Genomic DNA, 17,574 nt, shown 5'->3' with positions numbered 1-17,574 from the left:
AATGGGTACCACCATGAGACTCTCTCTGGCTGCTGAAGAGGGGGTTCCCACCAGAGGCAGCTTGCAGGGGCGGGAAGCAGGTTGAGGCCTGGTCCTGTGCCATCAGCACCAGCTCCCCTCCATTCCCGTGGCCCCCCATCTCTGTTCCCACCCTCTAGCCCTCCACCAGGCTCATCTCTGCCCCGCCCCTTTGGACCTTCCCCTCCTGACACCTTCCTCCACTCCCAAGTAAAATCTGTGCGCAGACCCTTTCCGGACCCAGCTCAGCGAGGTAGCAGAGTATGTTCAGCTCCTCCTGTTTGGGCCCTCACAACAGGCAGGGAGTGGAAGGCGCTTACATGTGGGCACGGGGGCCTGGAATATTTAATGACTACCCTAGATAAACTATTTACTTCGTAGTAGAGGCTGAACAAATCCATGTTTTGTGACTTGGTTTTCTTAGTGTCCTAGCTGCTTTGCACCCACAGTTTGGGGCCGTCCATGCCAAACTATCCCGTCCACCTGAGAAAACTTTTTTCCCCTGAACTGGGGATTAAACAGAGGTGATCTACTCTGAGCTATATCCTCCGCCCTTTTATTTATTTAGTGGTACTGGGGATTGAGGCCAGGGTCTACCTCTGAGCTGTGCCTCTGGCCCTATTTTACTTTTTTGTGGTACTGGGGATGGAACCCAGGGGCATTCCACCTGAGCTACACCTCAGCCCTATTTTTAATTCTTTTTATTTTGAAACAGGGTCTCATTGAATTGCAAAGGGCCTCACTAAGTAGCTGAGGTGGTCTGTGAACTGGGATCCTTGGTCTGTCTCCCAGATGCTGGGATTACAAGTGTGCACCACCACACCCAGCCCTATTTTATTTTTATTTCAAAACAATGTCTCCCTAGATTGTTGAGAGTCTCACTACTTGCTGAGGCTGTCCTCAGGCCTGCAATCCTCCTAGCTCTGCCTCCCAAGTACTGGGATTACAGAAGTGCATCACCCTCCGCAGATTAGGGAAGGCCATTTTCTTCAAGGAGATTCTGTTTCCCTTCCGTGAAATCGCCACGACTGGCATCTTGGCCCCACTAAGTAGCTGAGGCTGGCCGCGAACCGCGATCCTCCGGTCTCAGCTTCCCGAATGCTGGAATTACAAGTGTGCGCCACCACGCCGGGCTCTCCACTGTTGTCTTTAGAGATGTCCTCCAACACCAGGGGTCAGCAAACTTGTGAGTGCGTGCTAGGGATTGAATGCGGAGACAGTGTACCTCTGGGCCACGCTCTCAGTCTTAGTGTGTGTTTACACACACACACACACACACACACACACACACACATATACACACACATACTAGAGATAGAACCCAGGGGCATTCTACACCAAGGGACACCTAGTTTTTATTCTTTATTTATTTTTGTGGTACTGGGTTGGAACCCAGGTGCTTTTCTATCTCCGATATACACTTCCAGACCTTTTTCTTTAATATACTTTATTTGGAAACAAAGTCTCACTAAGTTGCTGAGAGCCTCACTAAGTAGCTGAGGCTGGCTTCTACTAACCTGTGCGATCCTCCTGTCTCAGTCTCCAGAACGCTGGGATTACAGGCATACACCACCAAGTCCGGCTCCCAGCCCTATTAATTTTTTTATTTGAAAACATGGTCTCGCTAAATTGACAGACTATAGCCTCAAAACCTACGATCCTCCTGCCTCAGCCTCCCAAATACTGACATTACAGGCATGCACCATCACACCCGGCTCAGCAAATTTACTTATTTTTGTGGTACTGGGGATTGAACCCAGGGGCATTCTACCTCCGAGCTACACCCCCAGCCCTATTTTTTTTATTCTTTATTTTGAAACAAGTTCTCACTGAGTTGCAAAGGGCCTCACTAAGTAGCTGTGGCTGTCCATGAACCTAGATCCTCCTGTCTCAGCCTCCCAAATGCTGGGATTACTAGCATGTGCCACCATGCCTGGCTCTATTTTATTCTTTATTTTGAAACAGGGTCTGAGTTGTGGAGGGCCTTACAAGTTCTGAGGCTGGCAGCAAACCTGGGATCCTACTGTCTCAGCCTCCCAAGTACTGGGATTACAAGTGTGTGCCACAATGCCCGGCTTCTAGTCCTATGCATTGATTGTAAACTGTAACCCCAAGTACTCCAGACGCTGTGGCAGAAGTATCTCAAGTTCAAGGCTAGCCTGGAGAATTTAGCAAGACTATTGCAAAAAACAACAAAATTCTGTTGCTGAGGACTTTCTTTTGTGTGTGTGTGGGGGGGGTACTGTGGATTATACCCAAAGGCATTCTATCTCTGAGCCCTATTTTTTCTTTTTAATGTTGAAACAGGGTTTTGCTAGGTTGATGAGAGTCTCACTACTTGCTGAGACTGCCCTCGAACCTGCAATCCTCCTGTTTCAGCCTTCCAAGTACTGGGATTACAAACATGCATCACCATGCCTGGCTAGTGCTCGGGACTGAGCCTAGAACCCAGAGGTTTTCTACCTCTAAGCTACAGTTTCAGCCCTATTTTTTTTTTCTTGTGTTACTGAAGAGTGAAGCCAGGGACATTTTACATATGAGCTCTACACCCGACCCAAATATATATATATATATATATATATATATATATATATATATATATATATTTGCAGTACTTGGGATGGAACCCAGGGGCATTTTACCTCTGAGCTCTACCCCAGCCCTAATGCTGGGATTACAAGCGTGCATCACCACACCTGGCTTATACTTTATTTTGCAACAGGGTCTCATTAAGTTGTAGAGGAAATGCAAAGGGTCTTAGCTACTTAGCGAAGCCCTCTGCAACTTAGTGAGACCCTGTTTCCAAATAAAGAATAAAAAATAGGACTGGGGGCTGAAACTGTAGCTTAGAGGTTCTAGGCTCAGTCCCAAGCACTAGCCAGGCATGGTGGTGCATGTTTGTAATCCCAGTACTTGGAAGGTTGAAACAGGAGGATTGCAGGTTCGAGGACAGTAACTCAGAGGTAGATGTCCCTGGGTTCAACCCCAGTCGTATTCAACCCCAGTACCACTACCAAAAAAAAAAAAAAAAAAAACAGCTGAGGACGTAGCTCAGGGGTGTAGTGGTGACCTGGTAAGCTTGAGGCCCTGGGTTAAATCTCCAATCCGTCTCCCTATCCCACCCTCCAAAATAATGAAAAGAAAAAGAAAAAGAATTTGGGAGGATTTATAGGTCACAACCACTTAACTCTGCTGCAGTATGAACACAGCCATAAATAATGGTTGAGCTTGGTTGTTTTCACAAAAATTTTATTCACAGATGCTTAAACTTCAAATAAATTTTAAGCCATCACGGAATCTTATTCTTTTTTTTTTTTCAAACATTAAAAAGAAAGTGATGAGGATAGCCACAGGTTGGGGGACAGCCTCAGGAACTTGGTGAGGCCCTTTGAGACTTAGCGAGGCCCTGTTTCAAATAAAAGAATAAAACAGGGCTGAGGATGTAGAGCAGGGGTAGAATGCCCCTGGGTTCCATTCACAGCAGTAACACACACACACACACACACACACACACACACACACACACACACACAGGAGGTGGGCTAGCGGAGGCTGTAGGACGCAGTGCACAGACCCTTTTCCAGGTGGTAAACGAGTGGGTGAGCAACCGGAGCTGCTGCGGACACAGCAAGGCAGAGACAGGCAGGGTCAGAGTGAGCACTGCACCCAAGGAGGCAGGCAGGCAGGAGGGAGAGGTCCTTATTCCTCATTCTTGGTCCAGTTACAAACAGAGGTGGCCCCTGGGGGGACAAGACCAGGAGGAGGGCTGGGCTGGGAAGGAGCAGGCTGGCAGTGTTGGAGCTGGGCCCTGGCAAGGGCCGGCTGCTGCTCAGGATGGCGACAGGTCCACGTGCAGGCGGAGGATCTCCTCTGCCCGCTTCAGGTACTCGGACGCCTTCTTCTTCACCCCCTCCCGGCGGGCAGGGGCCGGGTCACCTGTGGAGACAGACTTGGGCTCAGCTGAGCTCCCTGGCCCATCCCCTTCCAGTTCACAGGTACCACAGCCTGTCCTTGGGGACCCAGTGTCTCTTCTCCCCATTTTGCAAATAAGAAAACTGAAGACATAATAGATTTATTTTAATCTGTTAAAAAAACAAAAACGTGGTGGTGCATACTTGTAATCCCAGTACTGGGGAGGCTGAGGCAGGAGGATCATGGTTCACAGACAGTCTCAGCTACTTAGTGAGGCCCTCTGCAACTGGGTGAGACCCTGTTTCAAAATAAAGAGTAGAAATAGGGCCAAGGGTGTATCTCGGCAGTAGAATTCCCAAGTTAAATCTACAGTACCAGAAAACTGTTCAAAGTTATATGGCTGGTCAGTGAAGAACAGGGCTTCAGATCCTTTAATTGCTTGGTTTTATTTTAGTGTTAGTCTTTTGGTACTGAGGATCGAACCCAGGGGCATTCCTCTGAGCTTTACCTTTAGCCCTTTTTATTTTGAAAAAGGGTCTCACTAAATTGCTGAGTCTTGCTAAGTAGCTGAGGCTGGCTTCAAACCTGTGATCCTCCTGTCTCAGTCTCCCAAGTGTTGGGACTACAGGCATGTACAGTCATGCCCAGCCTTTGGTGTGCGTGTATGTGTGTGTATGTCTGTGTGTGTCACTGGAGATTGAGCGTGGACCAGTTTACTTCCCAGCTACACTCCAGCCTTTTATTATTTGGAAATAGAGTCTAAGTTATTGGGGGCCATGGAGGAGCTAAATTGCTGAGACTGGCCTCAAACCTGCCATCCTCCTGTCTCAGCTTCTCAAGTACTGGATTATAAGCATTTGCACCATGCCTGCCTCCAGCCTTGTTTTTTGCTTTGTTTTGGTACTGGGGATTGAATGCAGGGGCAGTCTACCTCTGACCTACACCCCAGCTCTTTTTACCTTTTTTTTAAAAAAATCTTAAAACAGGGTCTTATAAATTACTGAGGCTGTCCTCAAACCCAAGATCCTCCTGTCTTAACCTCCCAAGCACTGAAATTAAGGGCAAAGGCATGCACCATCACACCTGGCTACTTTTCATTTTAAAACGGTCTTATTAAGTTGCTGAGGCTGGCCTTGACCCGATGATCCTCCTGTCTCAGCCTCCCAAGCACTGGGGTGATAGACACACGCCACTGTGCCTGGCTAATTGTTTCTGCCCTTCCTCGCTGCTTCAGGAAGACCCCAGGCCTGCCCCTGGCGCTCCGGTCCCTACTCACTGGGTACTCCCTGCAGCAGGATGCGCACGCCGTCTCGGTAGCCCTGGAGTGCGGCAGGGTAGGCACCTGCCTTCTCGTCCCGCAGGGCCTGGGTGATGAGCTCCGTAGCCTGGCACAGATAGGCCGGGCGGGGGCCGCCCTCGCCGTCCTCTTCCTCTGGCCCTCCTGGCTCCCAGTCTGGCTTTGTGGCCTCTACGTCCATGGCTGCCAGCTCACCTGTGTGGTTGGGGCTGGGGCCTGAGCCTTCTGCAATCAGAAAAGGAACACTCAAGCCCTGAACCTGCGGTCCTCCTGCCTCAGTCTCCCAAGTACTGGGCTACAGGTGTAAGCCCTGTGCAAGGGTTGGTCTAAAGCACACGCACATGTACACATGCTGCTGGGGATGGAAGCTAGTGCCCTGCACATCCTTCTTTTTTTTTTTCTCTCAGTATTGGAGATATAACCCAGAGACATTCTACTTCTGAGCTCCACTCCCAGCTCAGTTTTTATTCTTTATTTTGAACCAGGGACTCACTGAGTTGGAAAGGGCCTCACTAAGTAGTTGCTGAGGCTGTCTGCAAACTGTGGTCTTCCTATCTCAGCCTCCCGAATGTTGGGATTACAAGTGTGCGCCACAAGCTCGGCTGAAGCGCTCAGTCTAGGCCAATACTTCATCACTGAGACACAACCTCAAACCCTGCAAGCTTTTCTGAGGTCTTGGGATTTCAGCTGCAGACCACAAATGTGAACATAGCAGATAACAGGCGTGACAGGTCAGGTCCCTCCCTTCCCTGTAGCGGAGACAGGAGGCAGAACCCTGGAAGCCAGTAGTGTACATATGCAAGAATCCAGGTGCCTCGAGACTCTAAACATCTCAAGACGTACTCCAGAGGTCCGGAGACTACAGACTTCACGAGAGAATCGGCATGTCTATAAAACATCGGTACTTCCGCTCTGCCACGTGACTCAGCGGGCCAATCCAGACTACATGCAAATCTCCGGGCAGATGGCTCGTCGTTCCCTTCCCGGACCCGTTGACCTCACCCCAAATCCCGAAGGTGCCGAGTTCTTTCAGAGTAAAGTAGATTTTTGTTACCTTGGTGGTGCTTTGCCTCCTTCGCAGTCTCCCCAAGACCCAACACCCCCAGTTCAACCCTTCAACTGGTGCCAACCCCGGGAGGAGTTTTGGGGTTTTTTTCCATTTTCTTCTTTTTTCTCTCTTTTTGAGCTCCGGACTCTGATCCACCAGCGGCTCTACCGCAAGGTCCCGCACAGGTCCTCTGCTTGCAGGCGCGGCTCTGCCACCGCTGTTTGCAGGCTCTGTTCCTGCTGCCATTTGCAGGCTCCGTGCAGCAACAGGTGCCACCAGCTGCCTGGCCACCAGCTACTAGTGCTGCCCGCCACAGGCACCTCCCCATGTCTTACTCCAGACTTGGCTTGCAGGAGCAGCTCCACCCACTGCCGCTCCTCCGTTCCACCTGCCCCAATCCAGGCACACCCTGCGGCCACCACCCCCACAGGCACTGCTGGCGCCTGCTCCGCGTGCCAGCCCTTTGATTCCACCTACGTACCAGCCACCAGTGCCACCCACAACAGGCACCTCTGCCGTGCGCCCCGGCTACACCACACCCCCGGCTCCACAGCTTCTCAATATTTCTGCCACAGCCGGCACTGGCTGGCAGCACTTCACTCTGGTAAGCCTCCTCCCCTTCCCTTTAGCGGGTTCTGGCTTGCCTCTCCTGAACTTGGTCCTACTGCAGGTAAAATCCAAATGTTTGGTGTCCATTGTCCCCGGGGTGACCAGGTCGCCCTTCGGTCGTGTAACGAGAGTGGACACATCCTTCTCGAAGACCACGACCCCCATTTCCGGACGTTATGCAGGATTACTGGGGATGCCTGTTTCTGTTTTTCGTTCTTGCCCGCGAATCAGTTATGGGGAGCCAATCCTGCAAAATAGATTTCCATCCCCACTAGGTTGTGTTCTTGTTCATCTCCAAACTCTGGGTGTGGCTGGGCAATTGTGTCCAGAGTGGCTACTTTTTTATACAAAGGTCTGGCCTATTTACAAGTTAGGTAATGGGTTGTTGTGGCCTGAGTATGGTAGTCTAGATTATAAGATCTTGACCGATCTCAGTAACTTTTGTAAATGGTTCAGTAAATGGTCGGAAGTGCTCTATGTGCAGGCTTTTCTTTGTATGCGCTTTCCCTTCCCACTATCCCCCCTCTACTGCCCAAGTCATGCAGGCCGGAGATTCCCGCCAGTTGAGTTGCCATCTTTGCCGCCACATGGCAGCTCACAGGCACCACCTGGTGGTCTTTCTGGGTTACAGGCCTGTAATTTTGTTGACTCATAGTCACTTTTTTTTTTGTTTCTTTTTTTGGTGGTTGTTACTGGGGTTTCTGGAAGCCCTTCTATCTCCGGGCTACACTCCTCTCAGACCTATTTTATACTTTTTTTAAATTTGGAAACAGGGTCTCTTAAGCCAACGCGGCTGGCTTCGAACATGCGCAATCCTCCTGTCTCCACCTCCCAAGCGCAGGGATTACAAGCGTGCGCCACCACGCCCAGCCATAGCCGCCATTTTTTAGCGACACGCGGATGCCGGAGTCTGACCCAGCCGAGTTACGGGCCCCATTTTCTGAGGACCCTGATCCACAAGATCTCTCCTCACCACTGCAGCCTCCATCCTATTCCAGGCCAGACTTCCACTCTAACCCACTCCCCCCGCCACCATCCTTCCTTAAAAAACCAACTCGGGAGGCTTTTACCCTCTTAGATCCATCTACTGAGGGTAGGATCTGTGGTACTGGCAACTCATTTTATTGGGAAATCAGCCCCTGATATTCAGAGAAAATTTTAAAAAGCTGAGGTCAGTCCTCAAACCCCTATCTGAGATTTGGTGAACATGACATTTAAGGTTTTTAATTCCAGAGAGGAGCAGGCGGAGGTAGAACATACACTCCGACTTTGTCAAAAGGCAGAGTTGCAAGCCCGAACCCTGGTAGCTGCCCTGTGGCCAGCAGAGTAGGCTCAGCCCTCAGGGCAACGAGCGCCACCTAGGGGTAGAAGAGAGCAATGACAACTACCTCTGGATGCCTGTTGTAAATGTGGACTCAATGGTTACTGGGTCTGTAGCTGACCTCTGCCGCGTCCACCAACCAGACTGTGCCCGGCGTGTGGCCAGGAGGGACACTGGAAAAGTGAATGCCCTCGGAAAAGTGGTGAGCCCCAGGTGCCTCAATACAGAGAGACCACCTTTTCAGACGAGGCCCTACTGCTGGCCCTACTCAGCCTAGCCAAAGACTGATGGCTTCTGGATTCCTCAATCTCCAACCTCCTTGCCAGCCCAGGGTAACGCTCCAGGTAGCGGGTAAGCCAATCTCGTTTTTGGTTGCCTGCTCAGTGCTTTCATCCTTTCAGGTCCTAGTTTTCCTTTTCCAATCTGGGTACAGGGGATTGACAGCAAGCTTTCCTGCCCATGCACTACAGGCCCTCTTTACAGGACAAGATTGCTCACCTTGGTGGACTGGGCCTTTTACAGTGATCCTCACGCCTACTGAAGCCAAATGCTGGGGGACCCCAACTGGCATCATCTTACTCGGCTGAAAAGGGCTCCGCTACAAAAGCCTCATGACAAATTCTCTTGTGCGGTGTTGGGGCCCACTAAGCTTCATTTTTCTTGACATAATTCTTTTTAATGCTTTTTTTTAGCAGGTCCACTTGTTTGCATAGTATGGTGCTCCTCCCTCTGTGGATGCCAGACAGCCAGAAGTATTAAACTCTCTAAAATCCGTTACTGATGATTCTGACCCAATAGCACGTTTTCTTTTGACCAGACTGACCCAAACCCAGAGTGGCGTGTGTCTCTCTCAAGGAAAATGCTGCTATTAATTATTCTGGTCTAATAAAGAAAACTGCTAAAAAGGTGATATATGTCTTTCTCAGAAAAATTCCACTATATATTAATAAATCTAGTGACAATCTACCTCATATCTCAAAGGGCTCCAAGGGCCATCAGCTGCTGGGCTCCTTCCCTTCCAGGCAAGGGCCAGTAGCTGATGGGCTCTTGTCTTTCCCACGACCCACTCTCACGATTTGCCTTTTCTTTCTTTCGTGTGTGTGTGTGTGTGTCTGGGGATAGAACCCAAAGGCATTTGACCTCCAAGTGACACCCCTTTCCCTATTTTTATTCTTTATTTTAAAACAGGGTCTCAATGAGTTGCAGAGGGCCTAAGTAGCTGAGCCTGTCTGTAAACCATTATCCTCTGGTCTCAGCCTCCCGAATGCTGGGGTTATAAGTGTGCACCACCACGCCTGGCTTTTCCCTTTCTTTTAATAGCTCCTCATATGTTAAAGTCTCCTCGAACACACATTACCAAGCTGTCCTGGGTAAACTCCAAATCCCGCTGAAGCCATACTCCCACCTGCCCACTTCCAGAGGACCCGACCTCTCCCGGCCAAAGGGCCCACTACAAAACCCCCTGACAGCAGGAAGCAGCTTAGACTCGGTCTCTGCCTATTATCACCAAAAGGCCAGGATGGTAAATTGGGTCCCTCCATTCCCCCACAGATCTCGCGGCTGGGAGAGGAGGCGGAATCCTGGAAGTGGAGGTATCATGAGATTCCAGGTGCCTTGAGACTCCAAACTTCATGAGACATGCTTGAGACTGCAAGACTACAGATGTCACAAGAGAATCGGTGTTCCTACGCTAGTCCCACCTCCCAAAATACCGGCTTAAAAGCAAGATCATTTCTGGCCTGCCACGTGGGTGACTCAGCAGGCCAATCCAGACTACTCCCAACTCTCCAGGCAGAGGGCTCGTTGGTCCCTTTCCCAACCCGCTGACCTCGCCCCGAAACCCGAACCTGCCAAGTTCTTTCAGATTAAAGCAGATTTGTTACCTCAGTGGGTGCTTTGCCTCCTCTGTGGTCTCCCCAAACCAAAACACCCCCAGTTCAACCTTTCAAGGCGTTTTTCCCTTCCAGGAAAGAGGCTCGTTCCAGCCCCAGGACTGTCCCAGAGGCAGTCAGACTTCACTCCTGTAGCTTTCACACGAGGTGGCTAGAGATCAGGGAGCCTCAGATGAAGGGGCCTCCAACAGGAGGGTGCAGGAGCAGCCCTGTTCCCAGAGGGAAGGAGGGAGCCTCTCTCCAGCCCCGTCTAAGCAGGGACTGGAGAGATCCGTGAAGAAGCAGGCAAGACGGTCTCCTCCCAGTGGGCCCACAGCCCTCCCTGTGCTGCCAGGGAGCAGAGCGCAGAGGAGCCCGTGGGCACCCAGCGACCTCAGCTCTGAGCCTGGGGGACAGGTGAGCACAGTCAGGACACTGGCTCCAGGGCACATCTGTGCACACTTGTGTTCCTAGCAGCAGGGCGGCAAGGCCCTGGGAGTTTTCCTGCGGGCCAAGAAAATGCCTCCCAGCCCCGCTTGCTACCCGCTACTAGTGCTCACGGAGGCTGCCTTTTGGCTGCAGGGCAGTGTTGGCAAGGGGGCAGCGCTCTCAGGTTACGCAGGCAGGCGCACAAGGGTGGCCAGAGGCCCTGCCTCCTTCTCTGCCCCTAAAGACCTCCTGCTGCAGCCCCAGCTCAGTCCTCCTGAGCTCCTGACCTGTCTTGGAGAAGGGATCGAAGAGCGCGAGCTCGGCCTCAGAGAGGGGGCCTCGGGCAGGCGAGCCAGACGCCGCCTCCGCGCTGCCACAGTTGAAGAGAAGATCCAGGGCCTCCTGCGCGGGGCTGGACGGCGGTGGGTCGGCTGAGGACAGACCATTGGGGGTTTCTTGTTTTTTGGTGGCACTGGGGGATTGAACCCAGGGGCATTCTACCTCTGAGCTGCACCCTCGTCATTTTAGTAGTTTTCATTGTGAAACAAGGGCTCATTAGGTTGCTGAGGACCTCGCTAAGTTGCTGAGGCTGGCTTTGGACCTGGGATCCTCCTGTCTCAGCCTCCTAAGTATTGGGATTATAGGCAGGTGCCACATTTGCCCACTGAGGATATTAATGCCTGTACTTTCCACTGCCCCGCTTTCAGGGTGGAAATGCTTTCTGACTACATCCTTGCAGCAACCATGGGCGCAGACAAGTTCATCAACAGCATCATGCCCATTTCAAAAAATAAAGTGAAGCGCAGGCAGGCGCGGTGCGCACAGCTGTAATTCCAGTCCTTGGGAGGCTGAAACAGGAGGATCAAGGGTTTGAGGCCAGCCTCGGAAACATGGTAAGACACTCAACAATCTAACAAGACCCTGTTTCAGAACAAAGAAAAAAATTTAAAAGGGCTGGGGAATATCTTTTGTTCTTTCCTTTTTTTTTTTTTTTTTTTTTTTTACGGTAATGGGGATGGAACCCAGGGGCATTCTACCTCCGAGCTACACCCCAGCTTTATTTTTTATTCTTTATTTTGAAACAGGGTCTCACTGAGTTGCAAAGGGCCTCTCTAAAGAGCTGAGGCTGGCTTCAAACCTTCAAAATCCTCCTGTCTCAGCCTCCCAAATGCTGGGATTACAAGCGTGGGCCACCACGCCCAGCTTGGGGATATCATCTTGGAGATAGAATGTCCCTGGGTTCAATCCCGAGTACACACAAAAAGAAAGAAAGAAGCCAGCGTCGTGGCGAATGCTTGTAATCCAGCATTTGGGAGGCTGAGACAGGAGGATCGCGGTTCGCAGCCAGCCTCAGCTACTTAGTGAGGCCCTTTGCAACTCTGCAAGGACCTGTTTCAAAGTAAAGAATAAAAAATAGGGCAGATGTAGCTCAGGGGTCGAATGCCCCCGGATTCCACCCCCAGACCCGCAAAAAAAAAAAAAAAAAAAGGAAAAAGGAAAAAAGGAAAAGAAAAGTCCCTCTGCAGGTGAGTGCCGAGCGGGACAAGGCCAGGTTTGTCCCTGGAGGGCACTCTGGAGGGCGTGGGCCCGGCCTCCCACCCGGGCCCCAGGGTGCGCCCTCCCCGCACTCACAAGTACCTGGCACCTCCGACTCCTCCAGGCCCCTCCTTTCCGCGGGGAGCGGCTGGGGCGGCCGCGGCTGGTCCAGGGGCGGTGCGGGGATCAGAGGGGGCGGCAGGACGCGCAGGTCTCCGGACACCTCGGCCGGCCGGGTCACCTCCCCACCCTGCGGGAGGGCGGCCCGGGGGTCAGGGGTGGGGGCGGCTGCGGCAGGGGGCTGGGCGTGGGGGCCACGTACCCGGAAGAACTCCTTGAGCTGGGGGCTGTTGTTGAGCGCGGGGATGTGCACGGTGAAGCGAAGCAGGTCTTCCGCACCCTTCCGCCGCTCCTCGATCACCGAGGCCTCGAAGCGGCCTGGAGCCCGGGCCGGGCGGGCGGGAGGACCGCGTGACCCAGGGCTCCCGAGCACGGCGGGCGGCCTCCCATCGGCCTCCCGGTTCCCCGCTCTTGTTTGTTTGCAGCTGGGGCTAGAACCCGGCCTCCTGCAAGGCTTCACCTCCTGGCTGCGCCCCGGCCCTTCTTTAGTGTGTGTGTGTTTCCCTGAGCCTCAGTCTCCCCAGACTAGGCCTCCAGGCACACCATCACAGCTGGCTCCCCCTGTGCAATGAGGCCATCCGTGAGGGTCTGCCCGGCTCCCCACGGGTATCAGGCCCCCCACCCGCCCACCACTCCTCTGGGTTGTGCCTCTGCCCAGCTCTCCATCTGGGGCCCGAGGGCTCAGGTCTGACCTTACCGAACACCTGGGCGCGGGGGAAGGCCGGGAACTCCTCGAGGCGGCGGAAGAGGTTGCGGTGGGTGTAGGCCAGGTCCCCGTGCAGCTTGCGGAAATCGCTGTACCGTTTCCACACCACCACCTGCGAGGGAAGGTCGAGCCTCCATCTGGGCCGGCGGGCGGGGCGGGAGTGGAGCAGAGGGCGCAGCGGGCCGGGGCCGGGGGCCCTCACCGGCTCCACTTCTGACTTTGGGGAATGGGCCCCTCCCTCCTGGGACTCTCACCTCCTGCACATCTTCTGGGTCCTTCTTTGAGATGAACTGAGAAAGAAAAGGCGAGAACCAGATGAGGCTAGAGACAGCTGGAAAAGCCGAGGAGGCCCCTGGGACCTCTCAGTCCCCTCAAAGGGATGGAGCCCTGTGCATCCTGGGGCCGCCTTCAAGGCTCTCACGGGAACTCTGAGCACTTTTCTTTTCTTTTGTGGCACTGGGGATGGAACCCAGGGGCATTCGACCTCCGAGCGACACCCCCAGCCCTATTTTAAATTCTTTATTTTGAAACAGGTCTCACTAAGTTGCAAAGGGCCTAAGTAGCTGAGGCTGTCCGTGAACCACGATCCTCTGGTCTTAGCCTCCCAAATGCTGGGATTACAAGTGCCAGCCACCAGGCTCGACTTTTCAGCAGTTTCTTTTCTTTTCTTTCTTTCTTTGGTACCCAGAGGCATTTGACCTCTGAGCTATTATCCCCTGCCCAATTTTTATTTTATTATATATTTATTCCAGTACTGGGGATAGAACCCAGGAACATTCTACCTCCAAGCAACACACCCAGCCTTATTTATTTATTTATTTATTTATTTATTTATTTATTTATTTTGGTGGTACTGGGGTTCCTGGAAGCCCTTCTACCTCCAGGCTACACTCCCAGATCTATTTTTACATTTTTATTTTGGAAACAGGGTCTCCTAAGCCAGCGCCCGTGGCCTGCTTCGAACCTGCCCGATCCTCCTGTCTCTGCCTCCCAAGCGCGGGGATTACAAGCGTGCGCCACCACGCCCGGCAGCCTTATTTTTTTTTTAATTCTTTATTTTGAAACAGGTCTCCCTGAGTTGCAGAGGGCCTCACTACGTACCTGAGGCTGTCCACAAACCACAATCCTCCGGTCTCAGCCTCGCAAATCCTGGGATTACAAGCGTGCGCCACCACGCCCGGCTGTTCTGAGCAGTTTCTACTGTGTACCTTCACATCTTCATCTGTCAAGTGGGATGGTCCCTAAAACCCCACACTGGTGCCTCCTCCACTCTGTTCTTCCTACTTCCTTCAAAGGGCCAAATCCCTACATCTCCTTAGGAGAAAAAGAAATCAGGTTGTGCTGGGGGCTGTGGCACACTCCAGTAACCCCAGCCACTTGGAGGCTGAGGTAGAAGGATTAAAAATTAGAGGTCAAGCCAGGCATCGTGGCACACGCTTGTAATCTCAGCATTCTGGAGGCTGAGGCAGGAGGATCGTGGTTCGCAGACAGCCTCAGCTACTTAGTGAGGCCCTTTGCAACTCAGGGAGACCCTATTTCAACATAGGGCTGGGGGTGCAGCTCAGAGGTAGAATGCCCCTAGGTTCCATGTCCAGTAACACACACACACACACACACACACACACACACACACACACACACACACACAAAGGGCTGGCTTGTAATTCCAATACTTGGGAAACTGAGACAGGAGCATCGCAGGTTCAAAGCCAGCCTCAGCAGATTAGTGAGGTCGCAGCAACTTAGTGAAACCCTGTTTCCAAGTAAAATATAAAAAATAGGTCTGAGGATGTGGCTAGGAGGTAGAATGCCCCTGGGTTCCATTCACAGTACCACAAAAAAAAAAAAAAAAAAAAGTTCAAGTTCAGACTGGGCAACTTTGTGAGACCCTGTCTCAAAGTAAAAAAAAAAAAAAAAAATTTTAAGGGCTAGGGATATAGCATGCAGTAGAGCGTTTGCTTAGCATGTGAGAAGCCCTGGGCAAATTCCAAAAATATATTGGGTTTAAAAAGTCAAACACAAAAGAGTGCTTGTTGTAGAATTCCATTCATACAAGGTTCAAGAACAGATAAAACTAATCTGTGGTGACAGAAGCCACAAGAGTGGTGACCCCTGGGGGAGTGTGACTAAGGGTTAGAACGATGCCCAGAAACCTGGGCTGGCAGGATTGTCTCGTCCTTGAGCTGCGTGGTGGAGTATGCACAGGCAGATTTATGTGAAATTTGATCAAGTTTACAGTGAAGATCTGGGCACACTTGCATAAGTTGTCTCAACTAAAAAAAAAAAAAAAAAAAAAAAATTTAAGCCGAGTGTGGTGGCTCATGCTTGTAATCCCAGCACTCTGGAGACTGAGACCGGAGGATCACGGTTTGCGGACATCCTCAGCTATTTAGTGAGTTAGTGAAGCCGTCTGCAACTTAGTGAGACCCTGTTTCAAATTAAAGAATAAAAAATAGGTCAGGGGGCGTAGCTAAGAGGTAGAATGCCCCTGGGTTCCATCCTCAGACCTGAAAAAAAAAAATTAGCTGGGCATTGTGCCAGTATTGGGAAGAGGCATCAAAATGTATTAATGTGCTAGTATTGGAAAATTGCTTTGATAATTTCCAAAGTGTAAAATATAGTCAGAGCTTAGGTGCTGTGCAGGCACTCAGGCAGGGAGGGGGCTGCAGCGATTACGATACAGAGTTCCTCTCTGTCTTTGCCCTTCATTCTAATCATTAACCTATAGTAAAAGCCTTAGAGTCAGCTGAAGCCATTAGCCCTAAAACTACAATAGAAGCAATCGGTGCCTCAGTTTACCTCCTCTGGGATCTGGCTTGGGCATAGGAAAGGTAAACTTTGTGTGGGGCTTCAAAGCACCCTAGTTGATGAGCAACCAATACTGCCCAATACAATAGACCCGAGGGCCAGGTAGATTCTTGACCCTTGCACTTAGTACGTGCACTGCCCGGAGACAAAGAGGCACCACCTGGCTAAGGAACTAGCCCATTGCCTTGGTAACGCTGATGAGAAAGATACCAATACAAAATCTGTCTAAGGGTTGAGGTCCCCAAAAGGGGCCGGAGTTCCATTTTCGGGCTCCCCAGCATGCGGCTCAGCATGCTGCTTTTTCTCTTCTCTATTTTCTACTAATTTTGTAATAAAGATTTGTTAAAGCTGCACTGAGCCGCCTGTTAATTTTTCTATTCAAACAGCCTTAGTTGAATAAGAAACAGAACCCCACCATTTCAAACCGTAACAGCCATGGTAGTCCATGCTTTTAATCCCAGTACTTTGGGGGCGGAGACACTCTACTCACTACTTAGTGAGGTCCCTTGCAACTCAGTGAGACCCTGTTTCAAGATAAAAAAATTAAAAAATAGGGCTGGAGTGTAGCTCGGAGGTAGAATGCCCCTGGGTTCTGTCCCCAGTACCGCAAAATAAATAAAACAAAATCATACAAAGGAATGGGAGTATAGCTCAGTGGTATCATGCCCCTGCGTTCAGCCCCCAGTGTGTCTGTCTGTCTGTCTGTCTGTCTGTCTGTCTCTCTCTCTCTCTCTCTCTCTCTCTCTCTCTCTCTCACACACACACACACACACACACACACACACACACAGCCTGCCCCAACTCCTGTCCCCAGGGTCCTGGCTCCTCTCCTGGAGGCCAATGTGGCTAGGAGTTCTTGCCTATCATTCTACAGTCTTTTATACTGTTTATTTGTTCATGTATTCTCTCTACAATGTGCTCAGAAAATTACTGTTACAAACATCACCTAAACCTCTATCTGTTGAGTTCCTGCGATGAAGACGAACTGTGTGAGTTTCTTAATCCACAGAGCCATATTATATTTTAAAGTAGAAATCATTAAAAACTCTTGAAACGGTCTTAACATCAATAAAGGAACGCCCCAAAGATTGGAAAACAGGCATTAGGGCTAAGCCGGTGTTCACAAGGGAATCTGGCAGACGGACTCGGCGGCCCCGCGTCGGGCGTGGCGCACACGCGCGGGTCGGGCCGCCGTCCACGCCCTTTTAACCGGGACCCGGCGCCCGCGGCCCCGCCCCCACGCGGAAGCCGCCCGCGAAGGCGCCGCCCACCCGCTCGCCTTAAAGGGGAAGCCCATTTTCGTCGTCCAAAACAGGCGCTTCCCGCAGCGCCCGGCCTTAAGGCCACGCCAGGCCGCCCAGTGACTTAAAAGGGTAAGGTCGCCGCTGGGCCCCACCTCACCTGCGCGGTTACTTTGTACTCCGTGTAGCCCTTGGGGTGGGTCCTGGGGTCCGAGACCGTGTAGCGCCGCAGGAAGTCGTCCTTCGCCTGGCGGGACATGACAGTGGGGCTCGAGCCCAGCCGACGCGGCCTCCACCCGCCCCGCCGCCGCCTCGCCGGGCCTGCGCCTTCTTCTGGCGGCCCAGGGAGCTGGTAGCGTGTGACAGCCTGTGTTCGGCCTGGGGCGCCGCCCAGGGAGCGTCGGAAAAGTTCACTGTTGGCCAAGCGCCACCTCGGTCATCTAGAGCAAAGATGATTGGTTGGGGAGGTTCTGGCCTCTGGTCTCATCCTTCCTAGGAACTGAAGCCCGTCCTATGGGAGAGGAAGCCCTCCTCATAGGCCTCCAAGCGACTTCTCCCCCTCTTCCATCCATCCACCTGACTACACCTGTACATAGATAAAGAATACATACGGCATATGATTTTTTTTTTTTTTAGTATTAGGAATAAAATCCAGGGG

General features: G+C 51.8%; 1 protein-coding gene across 1 annotated transcript; it reads right to left on the bottom strand.

Annotated features, from left to right (window-relative positions):
- Nucleotides 1-3,847: 3,847 nt before the first annotated feature.
- Nucleotides 3,848-17,175, bottom strand: SNX15 (sorting nexin 15; the record flags this gene model as incomplete). The annotated part of the gene is made up of 8 exons (XM_080692290.1): nt 3,848-3,954; nt 5,207-5,452; nt 10,793-10,936; nt 12,144-12,291; nt 12,364-12,479; nt 12,859-12,979; nt 13,122-13,157; nt 17,077-17,175. The coding sequence occupies 8 exons, from the start codon at nt 17,173-17,175 to the stop codon at nt 3,848-3,850; spliced, it is 1,017 nt and encodes a 338-aa protein (XP_080548416.1).
- Between the last annotated feature and the right edge of the window lie 399 nt (nt 17,176-17,574).

Source organism: Muscardinus avellanarius (assembly GCF_963383645.1).
Source record: "Muscardinus avellanarius genome assembly, chromosome: 1".
Lineage (NCBI taxonomy): Eukaryota > Metazoa > Chordata > Mammalia > Rodentia > Gliridae > Muscardinus > Muscardinus avellanarius.
This window is presented reverse-complemented; position numbering and strand designations above follow the sequence as displayed.